This window comes from Egretta garzetta, unplaced genomic scaffold (genome assembly GCF_000687185.1).
Source record: "Egretta garzetta isolate BGI_Z169 unplaced genomic scaffold, ASM68718v1 scaffold120, whole genome shotgun sequence".
Classification (NCBI taxonomy): domain Eukaryota; kingdom Metazoa; phylum Chordata; class Aves; order Pelecaniformes; family Ardeidae; genus Egretta; species Egretta garzetta.
In genome coordinates this window covers 853,836-871,110 of record NW_009258270.1, presented here as the reverse complement: position 1 = coordinate 871,110, position 17,275 = coordinate 853,836, and the positions used below count along the sequence as shown (strand labels likewise).

Below are 17,275 nucleotides of genomic sequence, written 5' to 3'. Positions count from 1 at the left end.
CCCTGGGGGGATTTAACAGCCGGGCAGACGCGGTGCTGAGGGACAGGATTTTGGGGGTGGGATGGCAGGGGTAGGGGAACGGCTGGGCTGGGGGAGCTTAAAGGGCTTTGCCAACCCAAACCATTCTGTGATTCTAAGTAGAAGGGAAGGAAAAAAATGACAGACAGCATTTTTTTAAGAATAAGGGGTATTTTGACAAGGTACATAAATGGGTTAAAAAAAACAATAGGAAAAAAATCAAACCCATTTGCTCCTCTTGATAGACTGTAGCAAGTGCGTGAAGATGTCTTTTCCTTCACCCTTAAACTGTTAGCACAGCTACAAACATGTTCACTTCAAAATGCCCTCCTACACACGTGCGCTCAGGTAACAGCAAGGCAGACAGCCCGGATCTGCGAGCTCTTGCAGGGCTTTCCGAGAGATGAACACGTGGGTGTGTTTGTCCTCACTGAAGACAGCAGAAACCTCTCTGGTCTTGGTGCATGTTCCCCTCTGTCCCTATCCTCTCCCCTCCGAAACAAGGTATTTTTTCAAAATCGTGAATTGGTGAAGAATGGAAAAAGACCTTTTCTGAGAAGGCACGTGTTTGCTGTATGACCCACAATTCTGCAAAGCCCCGAATGGCAAGTCAGCCGTTTTGCTGAGCGGGGCATGTAAACAGAAGCAAATCATAAAATTCAAAGCACTGGCTTTGCAAGGGGAGGAGGAGCTGAAGGATGCTCTTGCTTTCCTTCTCTTTATGGGTTCGTTGTGGCTGATCCCAGCTGACCCACGTGGGCCAGTCCTGGACAGCCCTTGTGGCCTGGTCCCCGGCAGGCTAAGGGACTGCCATCTGCTCCAAGCAGAGCAAGGCCCATCCTTCTTTCCACTCGGGAGACGCACCAGCTTCACCCGGCCCCTGGCAAAACTGACCCTGGCTTCAGTGCTGGCTCTGGTCCCAAGGGAGAACCGGCACAGTCTGGCCCTTAACTCTCGTTGGTTTGCACTGCAAGTGGAGCGCTCCGTCATCGGCTACGCCTGTGAAAACGTGCCGGTTACCTTCAGCCACAAAGCCCAGCACTAGGGATGACAGGCAGAACCTCAGACTGCCGCTAGGAGACTGCACCCCTCTGCCTGGGGAGGCTGGCAGGCAAGTCGCACCAGTTGCAGCAGAACCCCCAACCTGCTGGGCAGGACGCGCAGCACCCGCTGCTGCTGGCGCCGGGTTAGCTAGGGACCACCAGAGCCTTTCCAGGAGGAGGTTACAGCCTGCTGAAATGCTTCAGAAGTGAGAGACGGCCGCGTTGTTAGACAGTAACTTCTTGCAGACAGGAGTTGTTACTCAAGCTAACAGCCCACACCAAGCGGAAAAAGGCAGAAAAGGAGAGTTCGGGTAAAGTGTTGATTATGTCCGTGGGTTAATTTCGTGGGTTTTTTGCTTTTTTAAATGGAAGGTGATTGTCCAAGTTGCCGGTTAGGATACAACACATGGAAGCATGCAAGGTGGAGCCCATTATTGCACCAGTAGCTACAACCTACAAAGAAAGGTGGGAGGGGAGGGAAAAAGACACCGTGAGAGTTAGTTTTCAGTTATTTAAAGCAAGCCCTTGAGAACTACCTATTATAAAGCTTACACCAGAATAAAGCATGGGGTTAGTGCGATGGTTCGCAATGGATTTGTCGGAGGGGATGTGAACAGGGCTTTAGTGGGTTTTGAATCTGCGTGGGTCTCTGGCTGGCGTGACTACAGGGAGGCTCCCAAGTGTCACTTGAATACCACGCAGTTTGCAGGGGATGAACAGCAACTGAGCTGTCTGCACTTTCACTTCAATGAGCACTAATTCCGCTGCCACTGCTAATAATTAATTCTGACACTTAAAGTACTTCTCCCCTATTAAATGGTTTGAGCAGAGAAAAAGTAGTAATGTATGCAAATTGCCATGAACCACTTGTGCGGGGGGGTGGGGGGGTGTTGGTCCGTCTACCCAGGGAAAAATAATTAGGGTAGCTACTACATAAGACATCGCTCTGCAGTTCCTCAAGCTGTTCAAGAATAACTCCCTATGGAAACACTAATCCAAAATAATGACTTGGCAAATTGCTCTGGAGTAGAGCATTCTCGTGAACTGACTGCCCAGATGGGAAGCGTTGCTTCAAATCCATTTCCAATGTGACGTTAGAGGACAACGCGCGAGTGCGATTGCATGGGAGGGTGGAGGCAGCCTGGGCTCTCGGTCTGCTCTGTGGGGTCTGCTCTGGTAGGCGAGGAGACGCTACGTTCAAAGAACAACTGCCAAAGGTAGGGTGCTCTCGAGCCTGCGTTGGACCTTTTTAAAACGAGCGCTGCGATATGCATATGTCCAGCGTCAGGAAAAAATACCCGACTGTTCTACTTAGCGGTGCGAGGGCAGCAAGCATTCAGTCCTCGCTGATAACAGTGTCCTTTGGTATAAAGATGAGGCCACAGTCTTGGAGAACTATTCAGCATTTTAAAGTGGTTAGACACGGTAATGTACCAGGGATGCAGTGTAAATGTTAGGGAAGTTGCACAAGAGACAAATGGCGAAATTTCCAACCAAAACCCCAAACGAGCCACACCCACCAAAGCACAAAATGCTGTGACAGCCGCCATAGAAGCAAACAGAAGCGTTTAGTTGGTTATGATAAGGTATTGCAGGAAGAGCATGAAGGGTTATGGGAAAGAAAGGGGTAGATTAAACGTCGAAAAAAGAGAAAATAAATATTAGAGGTTCAGTAGATGAAAATAAACAGTGAGCAAAGTGTGTGTGAAATGGGCACTGGTTGCAAACATGTCTGATCTCCCCCAGACGTTAAGAAAAAATACTGAGGTCACCAAAATGTAACCTTGTGCCTCAGAAACTCTGAGCACCTTCCTGAACCCGGGCTGGCTGCCTTTCAGTGGGGTTGCAGGGCCAGCCGCTTAACTGAAGTGCACCAGAGCTACTCGGGGTGACAGCGGCCAGCAGTGGAGATGAGACAACTGACATAGAGCTGGTCTGGGGTGGGGGATTCGGTCTCTGGGCTCCAGCCATTTTATCTCCTTTGCTTCCACTTGATTTTGGTAGAAGCAGGAACCATCCTCTGGGAGAGACGGGTTATTCATGAGAAGGGAGACTGAAAGTTTTAGGCCTTGTGGCTTTATATGCTCATCCAGTCGGAACCAGAATGAGTTTTATATTCCAGTCTGGTCTGTGACAAGCGATGTCGTGGGATGTACAATCAGATGTTTTGAGGGAACTCTCCCGGTTTTGACAGTTTACAGATGCTTGATTGTACGAGACCTTTCCTCCCCAATTGCAACACAGAAACTGACTTAGAAAGTATCGCGATCTGACAAGGATTTATGCTGACTTCTCATGATTTATCCTTCCTTGATCCAGATCTTGACATAATTCCAACTTAGAGATTCAGCCCAAACACTGCAACTCGTCCCTAGCTGTCAGTTTCCTGCATCTTCAGGATTTCTGAATCACTTGACACGTGATTACCACCTACTCTGGTTTGTCCTCAGCAGTCAATCACTCTGAGTCAGGACGAACGCTGCATTTCTTTATCTGCCTGTGCAAATTGGGCGCCCTTCCAGAAAGAGGAGGGGGCTGGATTTTTTTTCCTACATCCTGGAGGAAGGCTATGAATTTAGGGCTCTTCCAAAATTTGACAGTTCCGTTTCAAAGGGAAATGGTGGCTCATTCTTTGGTCCTTCCCTTCCTCAGTCAGTACCAGCCATTATAGGGGACATCCTAACCACTTTGGGGTCAGCGTGGGCCCTTTCCAACACTGTTGGTAGATACTCTCTGAAACTAAACATAAAGCTGGGTAAGTAATCGATGGAAGGAGGGAGGGGAATATATTAGAGTAGGAAATTAACTGTCTGAAGCACACAAGCGTAATTGCATCATTTCCTAGTAACTAGAAAAGCAGAACAGCACACTGCTACTCTCCCATTAGAGGTCTGACAGCCCCCAGGAAGGCAAAATAAAGCACAGAAATCATCAGTTAGCAAATTCCAAGCAGCATAAATGTTCTTAACAGCAGCAAATACTCACTCAGCAGACTTCCAGAAATGCCCTGGGTGGGAGAGCCGACGATTCAGTTTTGGCAGTTTTTCAAGCATATCCATAAGGACAGTGAAGCTAGGTCTCTCACTGAGATCAAACGACCAGCACGCTGAGAGGATTTCCTGCAAAGGATATTTGTGGCTCATTATCTCCACTTAGTTCACAGGTCAACTGCGCAGACCAGGCAACTGACTGAGCATTGCGATTTGTGCAGTGCCAGCCAGCGATACTGGCCTTGGACACTCTTGTAATCAAACAGTATCCTGCGTACCAGTGGATGTCCACTTCTACATGCGGTTACGGGCAGAGGCTTAGCATCTATCCTGGTGTCCCATTCGAATCTGTTCTCTCTCCTGCCTTTATCTTTAGAGTTATAATAAGAGTAAAATAAATCTCTAAGCAACTCCCTCTTACTCTATGGAAGGATTCCTGCAATGGAGGTACTTACGTTGACTTCTTTCCCCAAACTAACAGTTGCAAGGACTTGTTTCACTCCTTCGCCACTTCCAATCTGCCAGATGAGTGCCTCTGCAGGCTGGTTCTTGAAAGGCCACTCTCTTGCTTGGAGCTCATACCACACAGTCCTGCAACGTCAACAGACAAATCAAGCCTTTGCCTGCTCTTACAGGAAAGGTACAAAACTCTGACACTGTTCCAATTTCTTCAGGTAAGCTCTGGAAGGTGCATGAGGCTGTGCAGCAAATCCCTCCCACCCCATGCACCTCCCACCCATGGCTTTTGTAGTAGGTGAGAAAAATGGAGTCTGTGAGAAGGGGACCACTGACTCGTAAGGCTGGGCCTGTAACAAATCTCATTTAGCAAGCTCCCGTGGTACTCTTTGGTGTTCCTCTCTTACCCAAAGGCATAGATATCTGCAGCTTTGGAGAAAGGCAGCTTGTCTTCGTCTTTCCCAGGGGCCATCTCACGAACAATCTCAGGGGCCAGGTAGCATAACCAGTCATGAGGCAGCTTCAGTTCATTCTCCCTCCTGAGTTCAGAAGAAAGAAGTGGTACTGAAACACTACTGCTTCAGCCAAGAAGCAGCGTATGGACCGTATCTGTGCTTCACCTAATGCCTTGACTTTATTTACTCAAATGTTTTCACTGACATTTCCTTTTAAATTTTCTTGCCATATTAATAAATATGCCTGTGTTAGCCTGACTCTCTAGCTCATTCTTGGGCTTAAAGTTTTCTTTGTTCTGTGTCCTGAGTCTTCCTCCATACATAACTTCCTAGCGCTGTGCTATGGGAATTGTAGAAAGAACTCTGCTAAAAAAAAAAAAAAAAAAAAAAAGAAAAGAAAGAAAAAGTGCATATTCCAAAAATGTATGTACTAAAGGAATCAACGCTCCTCGCTCGTACTGTGTAATGCATCAGAATGTTCCCCTCCTTGGTCGTTATTTATCACACTAGAATTGGCCCAAGCACTTACCTTCCTTCCTGAACCACACCCGAAATTCCAAATAATCCGAAGTCAGTGATCACAACTTTCCCATTGTCATAGAAAACATTCTTGGACTTCAGATCCTTATGTACAATCCCCTTTGCGTGAAGATACCCCATGCCCTGGGAAATACAGGCAGAGAAGTAAACTTTTTTTTTTTAATTACTTACAAGCCTCTAACTCTGGGCCTGCTTTACTTTCTAAGAGACGTTTAGTTTCATTGCTCCAGCATAAATGATTAATGGTAAGTGGGGACACAGCAGCTGTCTGACTTATGCAGGAAGGGTGCAAGGGAAGTCTGCAAGGGAGCAGATCTTAAGTTGAGTGCTCAACCTCTGAATTGCCTTTCATCCTCGCGCAGTGGGGCTGCTGGCGGGTACTCTAGGCTGAAGCGTTAAGGGGCTGTGGACTTTGCAATTCTGAAGAAGTTTGTATGTGCAAGAACAACGAACAACTGACACAAGTTTGCTCACTAAATTCACGGGATATTTCTGCCAGAAAAGAAAACAGCAACTTTAGAAATGCTTCTTCAGTTGAGAAATATTGAAACCAATCACAGAAAACACTGTGCAAATCTGGGAGAAAATGCCATCTACTTCAGAATTCATGAACTTAGCTGCAGTTACTAATAAGAGAAGAGACCGAGAAGGAAAACTGTCCTTCACTGTTCCCTTTACCTAATTCTCCCTCTCCGGCCCCTTACTGACAATGGAAGCTCTTATTTCTGTCCTTACAGGCCCATAGCTTACTGCCCACTAAATCAGCACTTTTTTTCAGCCAACTTTGAGTATCTCCTGCTGCAACCCCCTGTTGGGCTACTGAGACTTACAGAACCTCTCCAGCTGTGCAGCTTCTAAGCTCTCACTGAGGCATTGCCTGGAAAACGGATGTCTCCGTTCGCGTCATGTCCCCTTACCTTAATGATCTCTTGTGCTATCTGCCTGGTTTTGTTAATATCCAGGGATATCTTGGGGTCCCTTACAAACGAGTGAAGCGTTCTTCCTTTGCAGAAGCTACAGGAAAGAGGAACAACAATCCTGAAAAAGGTCTTTAAAATATTGAAGAGAAGTAAGAATATAACACTGGACGTTCAATAGGTTTTCTTATCATGTTGACAGAATCCCAGCCCCTTTCCACTGCTGATAAATGCCATTCTGAAGAACTTCAAGGACCCAATTGTACAGGAGACCTATGTTAAAACATGCTCAAGGGTATGCAACTAATGCTTAGGTATTTCTTCAGAAGCCCGGTTGTTGTTATACTGCTCTGACATCTGAAGTCCAGTTTTCAAAATCTGACCACCAACTTCTGCTGCTGGTGCTACTGGTCACTTAAGTTGGACCTGGCAATTAGAAATGACTGTGTTCCTCCTTGCCAGACCATGAGAATGGCATGCCCTTGGCCTTAGTTAAATTCAGCCTGCATATGACCACCCCAAAAGCTGTTATTTAGGGGCTAAATGATCCTCATCTCAACTAAATACACTGAAAACAGAAGAGAGGAGAAGACATTTTTGCCTAATCAGCAAGTGTCCCTAAGAGGAACAGAAAAGAACAGATAAGAACAGATAACTATTGCATGATCAGCCTCACACATTGGTTTATTGTCACTTTGCTGAACTGGAACCATCTGGAAGTAGACGACAGAGGAACAGGCTGTTCTGGATGTTTTTTCTCCTGCTTTTTGAATTTTATTATTTAAGAATTCAAAAATAAAATTGCCAAAAATTATAATGTGTTCCTTAAAAGGAGACAACCCTAGTGTCCAAAACACAGACTGCATTCATGTCTGCTACCTCCTGACGGCAGTGAAAGGTTTATTTTTATATATAAAAAAAATAAATAGGTCTATCTATATCATATATATATATAAAAAATAATACTAAGATGCTATATCCTTACCTGGTAATGATTGCTAAATGAGGAGGGTTCATGCATGCTCCCATGAAAAGTACCACATTCTCATGCCGGGTCTGTCTGTAGTTCATCACCTCCTTTTTAAAGAGCTTGAGATGATCCTGGTTGTTCCCATCTATCTCCAACAGCCTGATGGCCACTTCCCCGTGCCATTTTCCCTTGTAAACCTTCCCCCATCGTCCTTGGCCAATAGGATCCCCCAGTTCAATCTGTTCAAAGGGAATGTCCCATTCCTGCAGGTAGACGCTGGTCTGGCTAGGTTTGCGATAAATCATCCCCTGCAAGTGTGGCCGTCTGTTTGGCAAATCTTCTACCTCATCCTCATCGTCTTCGGGTTCTGATTTATTAGTCTCTGGTTCTTCCACCTGTTTACAAAACCAGGAGGGAAACATATGCCAAGAGTCCCATCTGAGGGGCAGAAGCAGCCTGCCAGGCAGCAGTAAAGGCTGCTTTGCAAGAACTTCAGGGGTTGGATGCACGCATTTGCCTACAGCTCTAGGAGCAGACCTCGCAGGACAGTCATCTCAGAAGGCTACAAAAAGATGTACAGCTTCTGTATGTGAGTGCACGCAGGTGAAGACAAGAAAGGCTTTATCCCATATAGAGTTACATTTGTAGAACGAGCACTAACATCTAGGGGCTCAGCATCTCTCAGGATTTGGCCTTCAGTGTGGGGAAAGATACTACACGAGCACTCTAAAAGGAAGGGTCAAGAACCTCTTTGTTCCTCAAATAAATGTGGGTGGGTTTGGGGTTTTTTTTCCAATTACTAAAATTCTCCTGTTAGGAAGAAATACTCCCAAAATTAGCAAGCTTGATCCAAATTCCAGTAAGTTCTGCTGAAATCATTGACTCTATCTCTATAGGTTGACTCATCCCTATAGAAATCCATTTCAGGTTCATACTACAAGCTTAATATGTGCTTAGGGACTACGAAAATCAGTCTTGTGCATAGGTATGGAAAAGCTTTCCCATGCAGAACATTAGCTCATGGTGGATCCTCCAAAGCACAGCCTGTAAGCATGGGCTTATGTGACCATAGGTAGCACCTATGCGTGCATTACTTGCAGATTTGTGGTCTGCAGAGCATTTAGACCTTGTAACTCCAGCAGCAGGCCTGCAGCTCTCGTAATGTAACCACGTCAGCGCCAAACTGAGTGAGCCAGAAGTTTGAAAAATACCATCTTAGCCCGATTAGAAAAAGTTAAGTATTGTTACAGGTACTTAAATGTTTCAGTCTAGCTACAGGAACCATGAATTTTCAGTTGAGATCTTTGCAGTACAAAGAGTTCAGTGGAACTGAGGTGAGGCACAGCGAGTCTACACTCGTAATTGCAGGGCTACAACTTTCTTTGTTACACTTTGAACATCGCTCTTCTCATTGTACAAAAGGGCAAACCAGAAAACCTACCTCTGCTTCACATTCCACTCCATCTGTCTCTGGCTGTTCATGAGCACTACCAAGAGAAGACAGGTTTACAGTGAAAATAATGTTTGCATAGAAAAGTGGCTGCGACATAGGCCATTAGTGGGGTGGAAAGAAGCAAATAGGGAACAGATCCTGATAGCGTTATAGTAGGTCAGAGAAAAATACAATTACTGCTCCACTTATCTGCTAAGGACCTTCTAAGCTTACTTTAGCAAATAAGGCACAAAGACATTGAAGTGATTTTCAATGATTAAGTGGGAGGAATTGATTTGGCAGTGGCATGGCTGCATTATTACAATGTGTTCCAGGAACGGATACTCCTATTCCCACCACTGAAACATCTACAGTGGAGAAGCAACGGTGAGTGCTGGCAATGCAGGCTAAAACCTTTCGTGTGCCCTACAACTCGGATCCTTAAAAAAGATGTTTGCTTGCAGCTAAGTGTGCCGTGCTCTTTTAATGGTAAAACTCTCTAGCTTCTATTTCATCGGACCTTTCTGATCTCCGGAATGCACACGTAACCATAGCTAGATATTAATGGTGTGCACTTCTTACTCTCTGACTTAAAGTAAATATCGTATTCGGCTTTATAAAAATGGGAGTACCGGTACCACCCTTGCTGACTAAAATTATCCTCTGAGTTCTCAGATTATAAATTCAGTTTTGGTCATTACATAGCGCTTTCAGACTGATCTGAAGATTATCAGGTAAACACTATGCAAATAAAAGAATTTAAAACTATACTTACTTAGTGTCTGCAGCTGATTCTGGAGGTTGTGCTATTTGTGCAGGACTGGAAACTTCTGGGAAAGTAGAAACATTTATTACACATATTTTAGATTTTAATCTCTTACAGATTTAACACTGCAGTAGTGATAACTTGCTTCTTATTCAGGAATTATAAACTCAACTCAACCAGAGACGATGTGATTTTATACTTCTGTTCTTCTAAAACTACGCTCATCTTTCCTAGTACTTACATGCCTGTATATCGACCAAGCCCAGTCTTCTTCCCATCCACCTACTTATCTGTAATGTCTTTCAAGGCCAGTCCTTGTCTGTGAACTGCTCACAGGCCTTCAACTTGCCTTGGACAATCAGAAATACTTAAATCCTTACAGAAGCAGGACATTTGAATTCATCTGTACTGCAGGTCATGCACTGCAGCTGCAGCTAGTCTGTCCCGTGTCACCAGTGCACAGGAAATTCAGCTTGGGTTGCAGATCCTTCCAAAATGACTCAGAATAAATACTCTGTACCTGGCATCCTACATCATCAGTTCTCACTTTGGAAACAAGCAAGCTGTTTCTAAGGCTTCACGAACAGCTGACTGAGCAAACTTTGTACGTGCAAATCCCCATATGAATAGTGCTGCATCACTCTTAAATCCCATAAGCAAAAGCCTCAGTTCATAAAGGTGAGCTCCACACTCCCGACCTGGCAGCGGCCGTTTGTACTAGCTCATTACATAACCCTAAAAGCAAGCCTTTTTAAAGGAAGAACATGGCTATCTATAGAATCCCACAGCAGAAAGCTACTGGTTTACAACTGAATCTTCAAAGTTTCACCTTAGTATGTAAATCACATCACTACCTCATATTACGAGAGGGAGGCCTGAATTCTAGACTGAGATAAGAGAAAGTTTGAATTGGTTTAGATACTTTTGGCGTTTTTTAAGCAGAATTGTTCTTGGGCAGCATGCAGCAGTTCACAAACAAGTTACTTTTTGGCAGCAGAAGCCGGTTAGTAGAATTAAAACAATCAACTCACCTGGGAAGATAAATTGTTGTCTATGCTGAATGTAGCAGGCAGCTTTTTTTTTTAATTGTGAGGTTTTTTTTAAAAAAGGACAGGAAAATAAATTACCAGGAGAAAAAAAAAAAAACAAAAAAACAAAAAAAACACAAACAGGTTAGAGGATCATCAGTAAGTGCCCCATATGCATTCAATGAATTAGTCCCACCTCGCTGTTGGGAACAGATTAGTAGATTATCAGCCTGCTTGAGGGGGTGAATTTCAGCACATGCATTTTTGGAGGACTATGACAGATGATACTTATCAAATGAAAGCTATGTTACCAATAAGCAAACAGTCTGGGGGGAAAACAACACATTCGGACTGCACATGGCAGAAGCAAATTTAGGGAACCCAGGAACACTAAAAGGCAGGCCCAGGTAAAAGCTGGTGCTTCAATGCTCTCTCACTTCTCCAGCTTTTCAGAGATGCACCCAGAGGAGCTGAAGCTCATGAGCCATCTGCAAGCGTATTTTATTTCCCTGAGTTTGAGCAGTATGTCCTCACACAAAGTAGTTGCAGTAAATCCTTGTACTAAACTGGCTCTGCTTCTGCTCCTTTTGAGCAGGCTAAAATAGCAACTTGCACTCACAGATCAAAAGCTTGATGCAAAATACAGCAGCGCTGAAGGCTAGATGTGGCAGCTAGTGAGCAGCATGTGACTTCATTTCCAGATCAAAGGAATTAAATTTATTCTCACTATGTAAATCTCTGCCCTTGTCAGAGATCCTTGCCTCTACTGACTTTGGTAAAGACTGCACATTTGGGTCCTTAATCTGTAAAGTATGTAGGGTAAATTCTTCTCCACCATGCATGTATGCCAATGGTTTAAAAATGAGCATTGATTGTTGGTTATCATTTGGAAGGGACTGGTAAAGTAATTCACCCCAGTTCTCATTTTCACGTTTCGCTCTTACAATCAGCTTGCTCATGATTTAAAGCCACTGGTGACCAAACACAGCAGGCAGTGCAGATTTTACAATACAACAAGAAAAGGGAGGAGAAAGAATATAATTTTTTTTTTTTTCCTTTTCAAAAAAGGAGGAAATAGAAAGATCAAATAATTTAAGAAAGGTGCTAGCACTCCTTAATAGTCTCCTGCAAAGGTATCTTGTTGATGCCACTTAAAAACCTTTAAGAACAGACCATTTTCTTTTATCAGGTAAAAAGATGCACCTTCACACCTTGCTTAAGACCCAACCATGTATTCAGGAACTTGTAACTACCTATGAAGTCTTGGTCAGCCTCTGCTTGCATAAAGGCCTTTCTGATCTTGGCAGAGCTCTCCTGAGAAAGATAAGTTTACCTGGGAAGTTAAATCGTCCATCCCTCTGGCCCATAGGAGATGGGTTTGGGGGAGGTGTTGCACTGGGAGGGTTGGAAGACTGGAAAGGGGCTGGAGAAGACGGTGTGGATGACGTTGTAGAAGAAGGATTACTGCTAGAGTCGAGATGATTTATTGCTGGTGGATGCTCCTGCAAAGCAAGGAAAATCACTCATGAGTAAACGATAAAAAGAAAGAAAGAATTCCCCTCAAAGTTTACTGAGCAACAGAGAAAGGAAAGCTGTCCCTAGCCTCGATCATAGCATAGTTCTTCTCAGTGAGTAGGCAGCTCGAGCTGTCACAACCTATGTTTTACAAGGAGAAAATGTCACGTATCAAAGTCTCCGTGCAAAGTGAAAGCTCAAGGTGCCATTCTTGCTCCAGCCAGCAAGGTACTGCTGCCACCTCTCCTTCTTGTAGCTCCTTGGTGATTTACAGACACAAGACTCCCTTCTGTCACCATATACCTTTTTAGTTAGTGCTTTGGGAAGAGTTCCAAATTGTGGTTCTGTTGGTCTGTCTACTGGATTATTGATATCAGAAGGGACAGACTCTGTTCTTCTTATTTTTGTTACTGAAAAACAGGTTGGAGAAGGGAGAAAAAAGCTTTAATCAGACTTCTTGTTCTTGTGATACCATCAATGACATTGAAATGCTAAGAACTTGTAGAAAATTACTTACTGGGAAGGAAGGATATTCTACAAGCAGGTGCCTCTTTAGTACATTTGTTGTGACATTTTAATCTGAAAGAGAAACATTACATGTTAAATAGCAACTAGTTCTTTCCCCAAAAGAGAAAGCCTACCCTTAATTTGTAATTCTTATGCTAATCTCAGAGGGAGTTCTGGAATGCTCCAGGCCCCAAAGCAGCATGCATTCATATGAAGAATCCTATTATGTGTGTCATTAGGCTAATGAAACCACATACATATCTTAGCATCTGATTTATTCTTAAAATAGTTACCTTGGCTGACACTCATCCTGCAACAGTGAAGCATTGAAATTTCCGCGCTCTGGACTAACAACCCAGACAGAGAAGCAAAACCTAAAATCCTCGCTGTTGCTTAGGTATCCAGTTCCCACTACGAGATTTGCCCACGATCAGGTGGGAAGCCCGTGGCAGGGAAATAAATTTGGTTCGTCTATGTGTCAGGCTGCCAACCTAAGTATAAGTTGTGCCAAAGCATCCCTTTGCCAGTTCAGAAGCTGACTGAAAAAATGATGCCACTGTTAGGAGTGCATCACGTCAAGAGATACTTGTCACTGGCAAACTTTAATGAATCAAATGCAAAGTTCTTCTGAAAAAGATCATCCCTGTGTGCTCACCTGCAGTACTTACACTTCACCCCGAACATCATGCTTTTCTGACAGACTTGGCAAATCTGAGATAACCAAGACTTCGTAGAGAACCTAAGTGGAAACAAGAGGGGGAAAATGATGTTAACTGGTGTCTAAAGGAAAATGAACATTTGTAGGTAGTTCCAGACAGGCTATACTCCTTTAGCCCTTTCTGAAAAGGGCAAGTGGTGCTGTGGAAAAGACTCCTTGCTTTTCTATCAAAAGCAACTGAAAGAAGGCTGGCACCAACTCTGCTGGCCTCTTGCTACTTCTCCACTCTTGGAACAGGGCTGAGAGGTGCTCAGAGGTGTCTCTGACAAGGAGACAGGGTGTGCATGGACACACATCTCTAGAAAGTTCTCAAAGCTGCAGCTCAGCAATTACAGATCTGAAGCCTCATGCAGTCACAGATATCCAAGTGATAGAATATCACTTCTTTTCATAAAACCCCCTGGAACTGGAATTGAGCTCCACCTCATGAAACAAGCAGATACTCTGAGAGGAAGCAGCCAGCACACGCTCCGAGTGCGGATCCAGCCCGTGAGCACGCGCTGCCTATCAGTCGCTGGTGTCCCTCCTTAGGTCCGCAGGACACGTCACGTGGTGCTGGTTATATTCTTCCCCTGAACATCTTTGTAGAACTGGGACCCAATTTATGGTGGGAATGTTATCCCTTTTACCAGAAAATTAAACTGGTTTGTTTGGCATTAGAACTGGCTGGCCCAGTTTTGGTTTGGATTTGAGAACGGGGATGCAGGAAGCTACAAGGACAGAAAAGGGCAATACATGCTCTTTCCACGCAGGGAGGAAGGAGCAGCTTCCCTTTCATTTGTAGCAGTGGAAGTGTTTTAGAAAAGGCTTTGTGACACATTTGGTATGCTTGGTCCTATCACCTCATACACAACATTGCTACTGCTGGTACGCTACTCATTACGGAATCTCGAGTTAACTGGCTTTGTAAAAAGGATTTCAAGTGCATATATTAAAAAGAAAGGAAGCTGAAATACATAGTTAAGGTTGAACTTGGCAAATGAGGCACCCGACCCAACTTCAAACCTATCTTAAGAGTTGTGACTGCTACAACAGCACTAAATAGGATGCTGCCCTGGTCTGACCCCGCAGTCCATTTCCCTTGTGGCTCCCAAGGCGTGTGTTTCTTACCTGTGCGTTACAGCTAAGCCGAAGTCTCTTCGTACCGTTTGAGGGGACCCTTGGGAGAGTTCTGATGGAGAACAAAAGGACATTTTAGGGAAGCATTACTCACAAGCGTGCTTACCAGTCTAGACAGAAACAAAGCGATCACTGTCATAGATAAGGACTAGCAGCCATGACACTGTTGGCAGCACAGCTGAGATTTGCCTTCTGCCGTAAAGCTCTTACCAGATACTGCTCTTTCACTTTCACTGTTTTCATATGGAGGCAATCTAAGATAAGATTTGGTGGTGGAATCCTAATTCTTCCTTCTTTTTGCTAAACCATTATGTTTTATGCTTACGGATTACAGAATTCCATCTGATTAGGTCTAGGCCATTCTTAAAGTGGAAATCAGACTTTACTCCCAACTGGTTTACCACGAATACCACCACCCAGTTTTCATGCAGTGTCGGTAGACTTCAGAATATTCTTTTACACTAAAAATTTTCATCTCCATTTTATAGACAGGGCCAGTGTGACCCAGAAGAATAAAAAGACTTACATGAGATGACTTAGCTAGCTGAAAACTGCAAAAAGGGAGGCCTAGACTTCAAAATGCCAGTCCAGCACTCCAGTGGTTATACCATATAACTTCCAAAAAACTCTCAAATACTAGGATTCTGGCATAATTCCTGAATTAAATCTATAGCCATATTGCAAACCTGGAGAAAACTCAAATCTGCAAGTACCAACACAGCCTCCAGGCTGGACACTGTCAATGCTTACAAAAAGCCAGTCTCTTTATTTGACCCTAGATGGCACCAGATTCTTTTTTATCATTATTCCAGTGAACTTTAAAAGGCATCTGTGGTCTTCAGCATCTTAGAATAGGCTGGAAAGACCAGCTGCTTTTCTAAGGAATATTGCTGATCTAGTGTGGCAATCCAAATGCAGAGTCATCTGAATTAATCCTAATACAACAGTTAAGATGGCTAAATCCTTACTGAGGAGTCCTAATGAATATAAGAAAGTTTGGAATTGAATGGGACTTAAAAGAGCCTACAGCATAGATTTTAAAACAGACAATATGACTATATGCACAGAAGCACCAAAATTGTTCGTTTCTGTTGGAATTTATTCAAATGCCTTTTTTATTTATTGCATAAATTCTATCACTCCCCACACAGAAATGCTCAGGTTTCCGCTTACATTTTCATTTTACAATTTTCTTTCTACGCCTTTTCATTTCTGAAAGTAATTCCTGGGATTTTTGTTTTAAAGGGCATTAGATGTATGTGTGGTGGCATAATGTTCTTATCTGGACTTCCTAAAAAGGTGAGACACTCTCCAAGATGCTCATATCTCTCTACATTAGCTTCCAAGGTTACAGGTTGTGTCCGAGACAGGCGCACATAGTCACATCAGGACAGCTACCACACAAAATGGCGTTGACGCACTACTGGGTAAAACCACAGGTCCTAGTCCTGTCAGCCATTGCACAGGTGAACAGGCCCACCGACACCAGAGGAAGCATTCCACATTTAAGCACAAGCTGAAGCGTTTCTCGGAAGGCTGCACCCAACTGTCTAATTTCATTACAGAGATACTTGGCAATGAATATCCAAAGACACTAAATGGTTAGATAGGGAGTTATTTCTAGTACCAAGAGGCATCAATAACAGCTGTCTAAAGTCACAAACAAGCAATTACATCCAAACCCCTTGTTTTAACCCTTTAAACATCAATATTCCTTTTCCTTGCTTTTGTCGTCTGAAGAAATACCAGGTACAAAAAGGACCATGTAAACATCCTGCAGTTCTCCAGTAGGCCAAGCTCCTGTTAAACTTAACAGAAACTCTGGGCTACAAGGCCTGATTGAGGACCTCCAGAGGTTGCACAGGGATGATCAACAGGGAGTTGGCAAGGACAGGTTCTTCTCTCTCAGCAATGACACGAAGACAGCCCTGTAAAAATCACTTACCGAACCTAGAGAGAAAAAAAAATATTTTTTTAGACATTCTTATTCATGTGACAGGATACACGCTTTGTGAGTGCAGGAACTCTTTCCTGAAGCATTTGATGTCAGGTTTACAAACATCTCTGGTTTTGCACAGGCTCCTGAAGTTGCCGCATAGCCAATATTTTCCTGCCTACAAATGGTAGTGTTTGCTGGGTAGAGCTCCAGCTCCAGCCAGGACTGCACCTGAATTTTGGCTTGCAGACGAGAAGCGTTACTGGGCTGCGCAGCTCAGTCAGCTGGCAGGCTCCATGGAAGTGCCTGAATCACGGAAGCGCTACGTTTTGCAATTCCTACCAGACTTAAATCAATAGGACCTAGATCACAGCAGGACCAGGCTCTTACCACTGAATTTCAAAATAAAGCTGTGCATTGGCCACAGATGCTTACTTGCTGCATTTAGACATTTATTTGCAGGTTTCAGTATATACTTCATATGCACTCACATTGTGGAAGACTACTGTACTGCTTACAAGGCAACGCATTTATAATGAATTCTTTCATGTCAGTCAGCAGGCAACACAGTACTGCAGCATCAAAAGCACAGCCCTTTGCTGTTAATGCTCACACCCAAAATCTCAACTCCATTCTGAGCTGGGCTAGTTTCCTTTTTATAAAAATGTAATTTTGGCAAAAAAATGTCCTGAGTAGAACAGGCTCTTTGAACTCTTCCAGGTAGTCAAAGAGTTAGGGTAAGGGGTAATGATCCAGTGCCTGCTACAGAAGCTGGATGCTGGCCTAAGACTCTGCAACGTTTAGGGGTATCCAGAGTCTTTGGAAGGCACATTTCTTTCCCAGTTTCAACTATTAGTTAAATGTT

General features: G+C 43.9%; 1 protein-coding gene across 3 annotated transcripts in view; it reads right to left on the bottom strand.

The window, feature by feature from the left end:
* Positions 1–17,275, bottom strand: part of KSR1 (kinase suppressor of ras 1) — a 33,678-nt gene that overhangs the window by 1,728 nt on the left and 14,675 nt on the right. The window contains exons 4-19 of one of the 3 annotated variants that reach the window (XM_035889458.1): positions 16,420–16,424; positions 14,466–14,526; positions 13,293–13,376; positions 12,648–12,709; positions 12,434–12,540; positions 11,949–12,117; positions 10,619–10,660; positions 9,597–9,651; positions 8,831–8,876; positions 7,405–7,784; positions 6,420–6,516; positions 5,492–5,625; positions 4,915–5,046; positions 4,507–4,642; positions 4,047–4,180; positions 133–1,514 (exon numbers count right to left, since the gene is read on the bottom strand). In XM_035889458.1, the coding sequence (XP_035745351.1) occupies positions 1,508–1,514; positions 4,047–4,180; positions 4,507–4,642; positions 4,915–5,046; positions 5,492–5,625; positions 6,420–6,516; positions 7,405–7,784; positions 8,831–8,876; positions 9,597–9,651; positions 10,619–10,660; positions 11,949–12,117; positions 12,434–12,540; positions 12,648–12,709; positions 13,293–13,376; positions 14,466–14,526; positions 16,420–16,424 (1,651 nt within the window). In that variant the 3' untranslated portion in view covers positions 133–1,507. Of the gene's footprint in view, positions 1–132; positions 1,515–4,046; positions 4,181–4,506; positions 4,643–4,914; positions 5,047–5,491; positions 5,626–6,419; positions 6,517–7,404; positions 7,785–8,830; positions 8,877–9,596; positions 9,652–10,618; positions 10,661–11,948; positions 12,118–12,433; positions 12,541–12,647; positions 12,710–13,292; positions 13,377–14,465; positions 14,527–16,419; positions 16,425–17,275 lie in introns of those variants that run through there. The other 2 variants (XM_035889462.1, XM_035889466.1) reach the window with 2 other exon arrangements.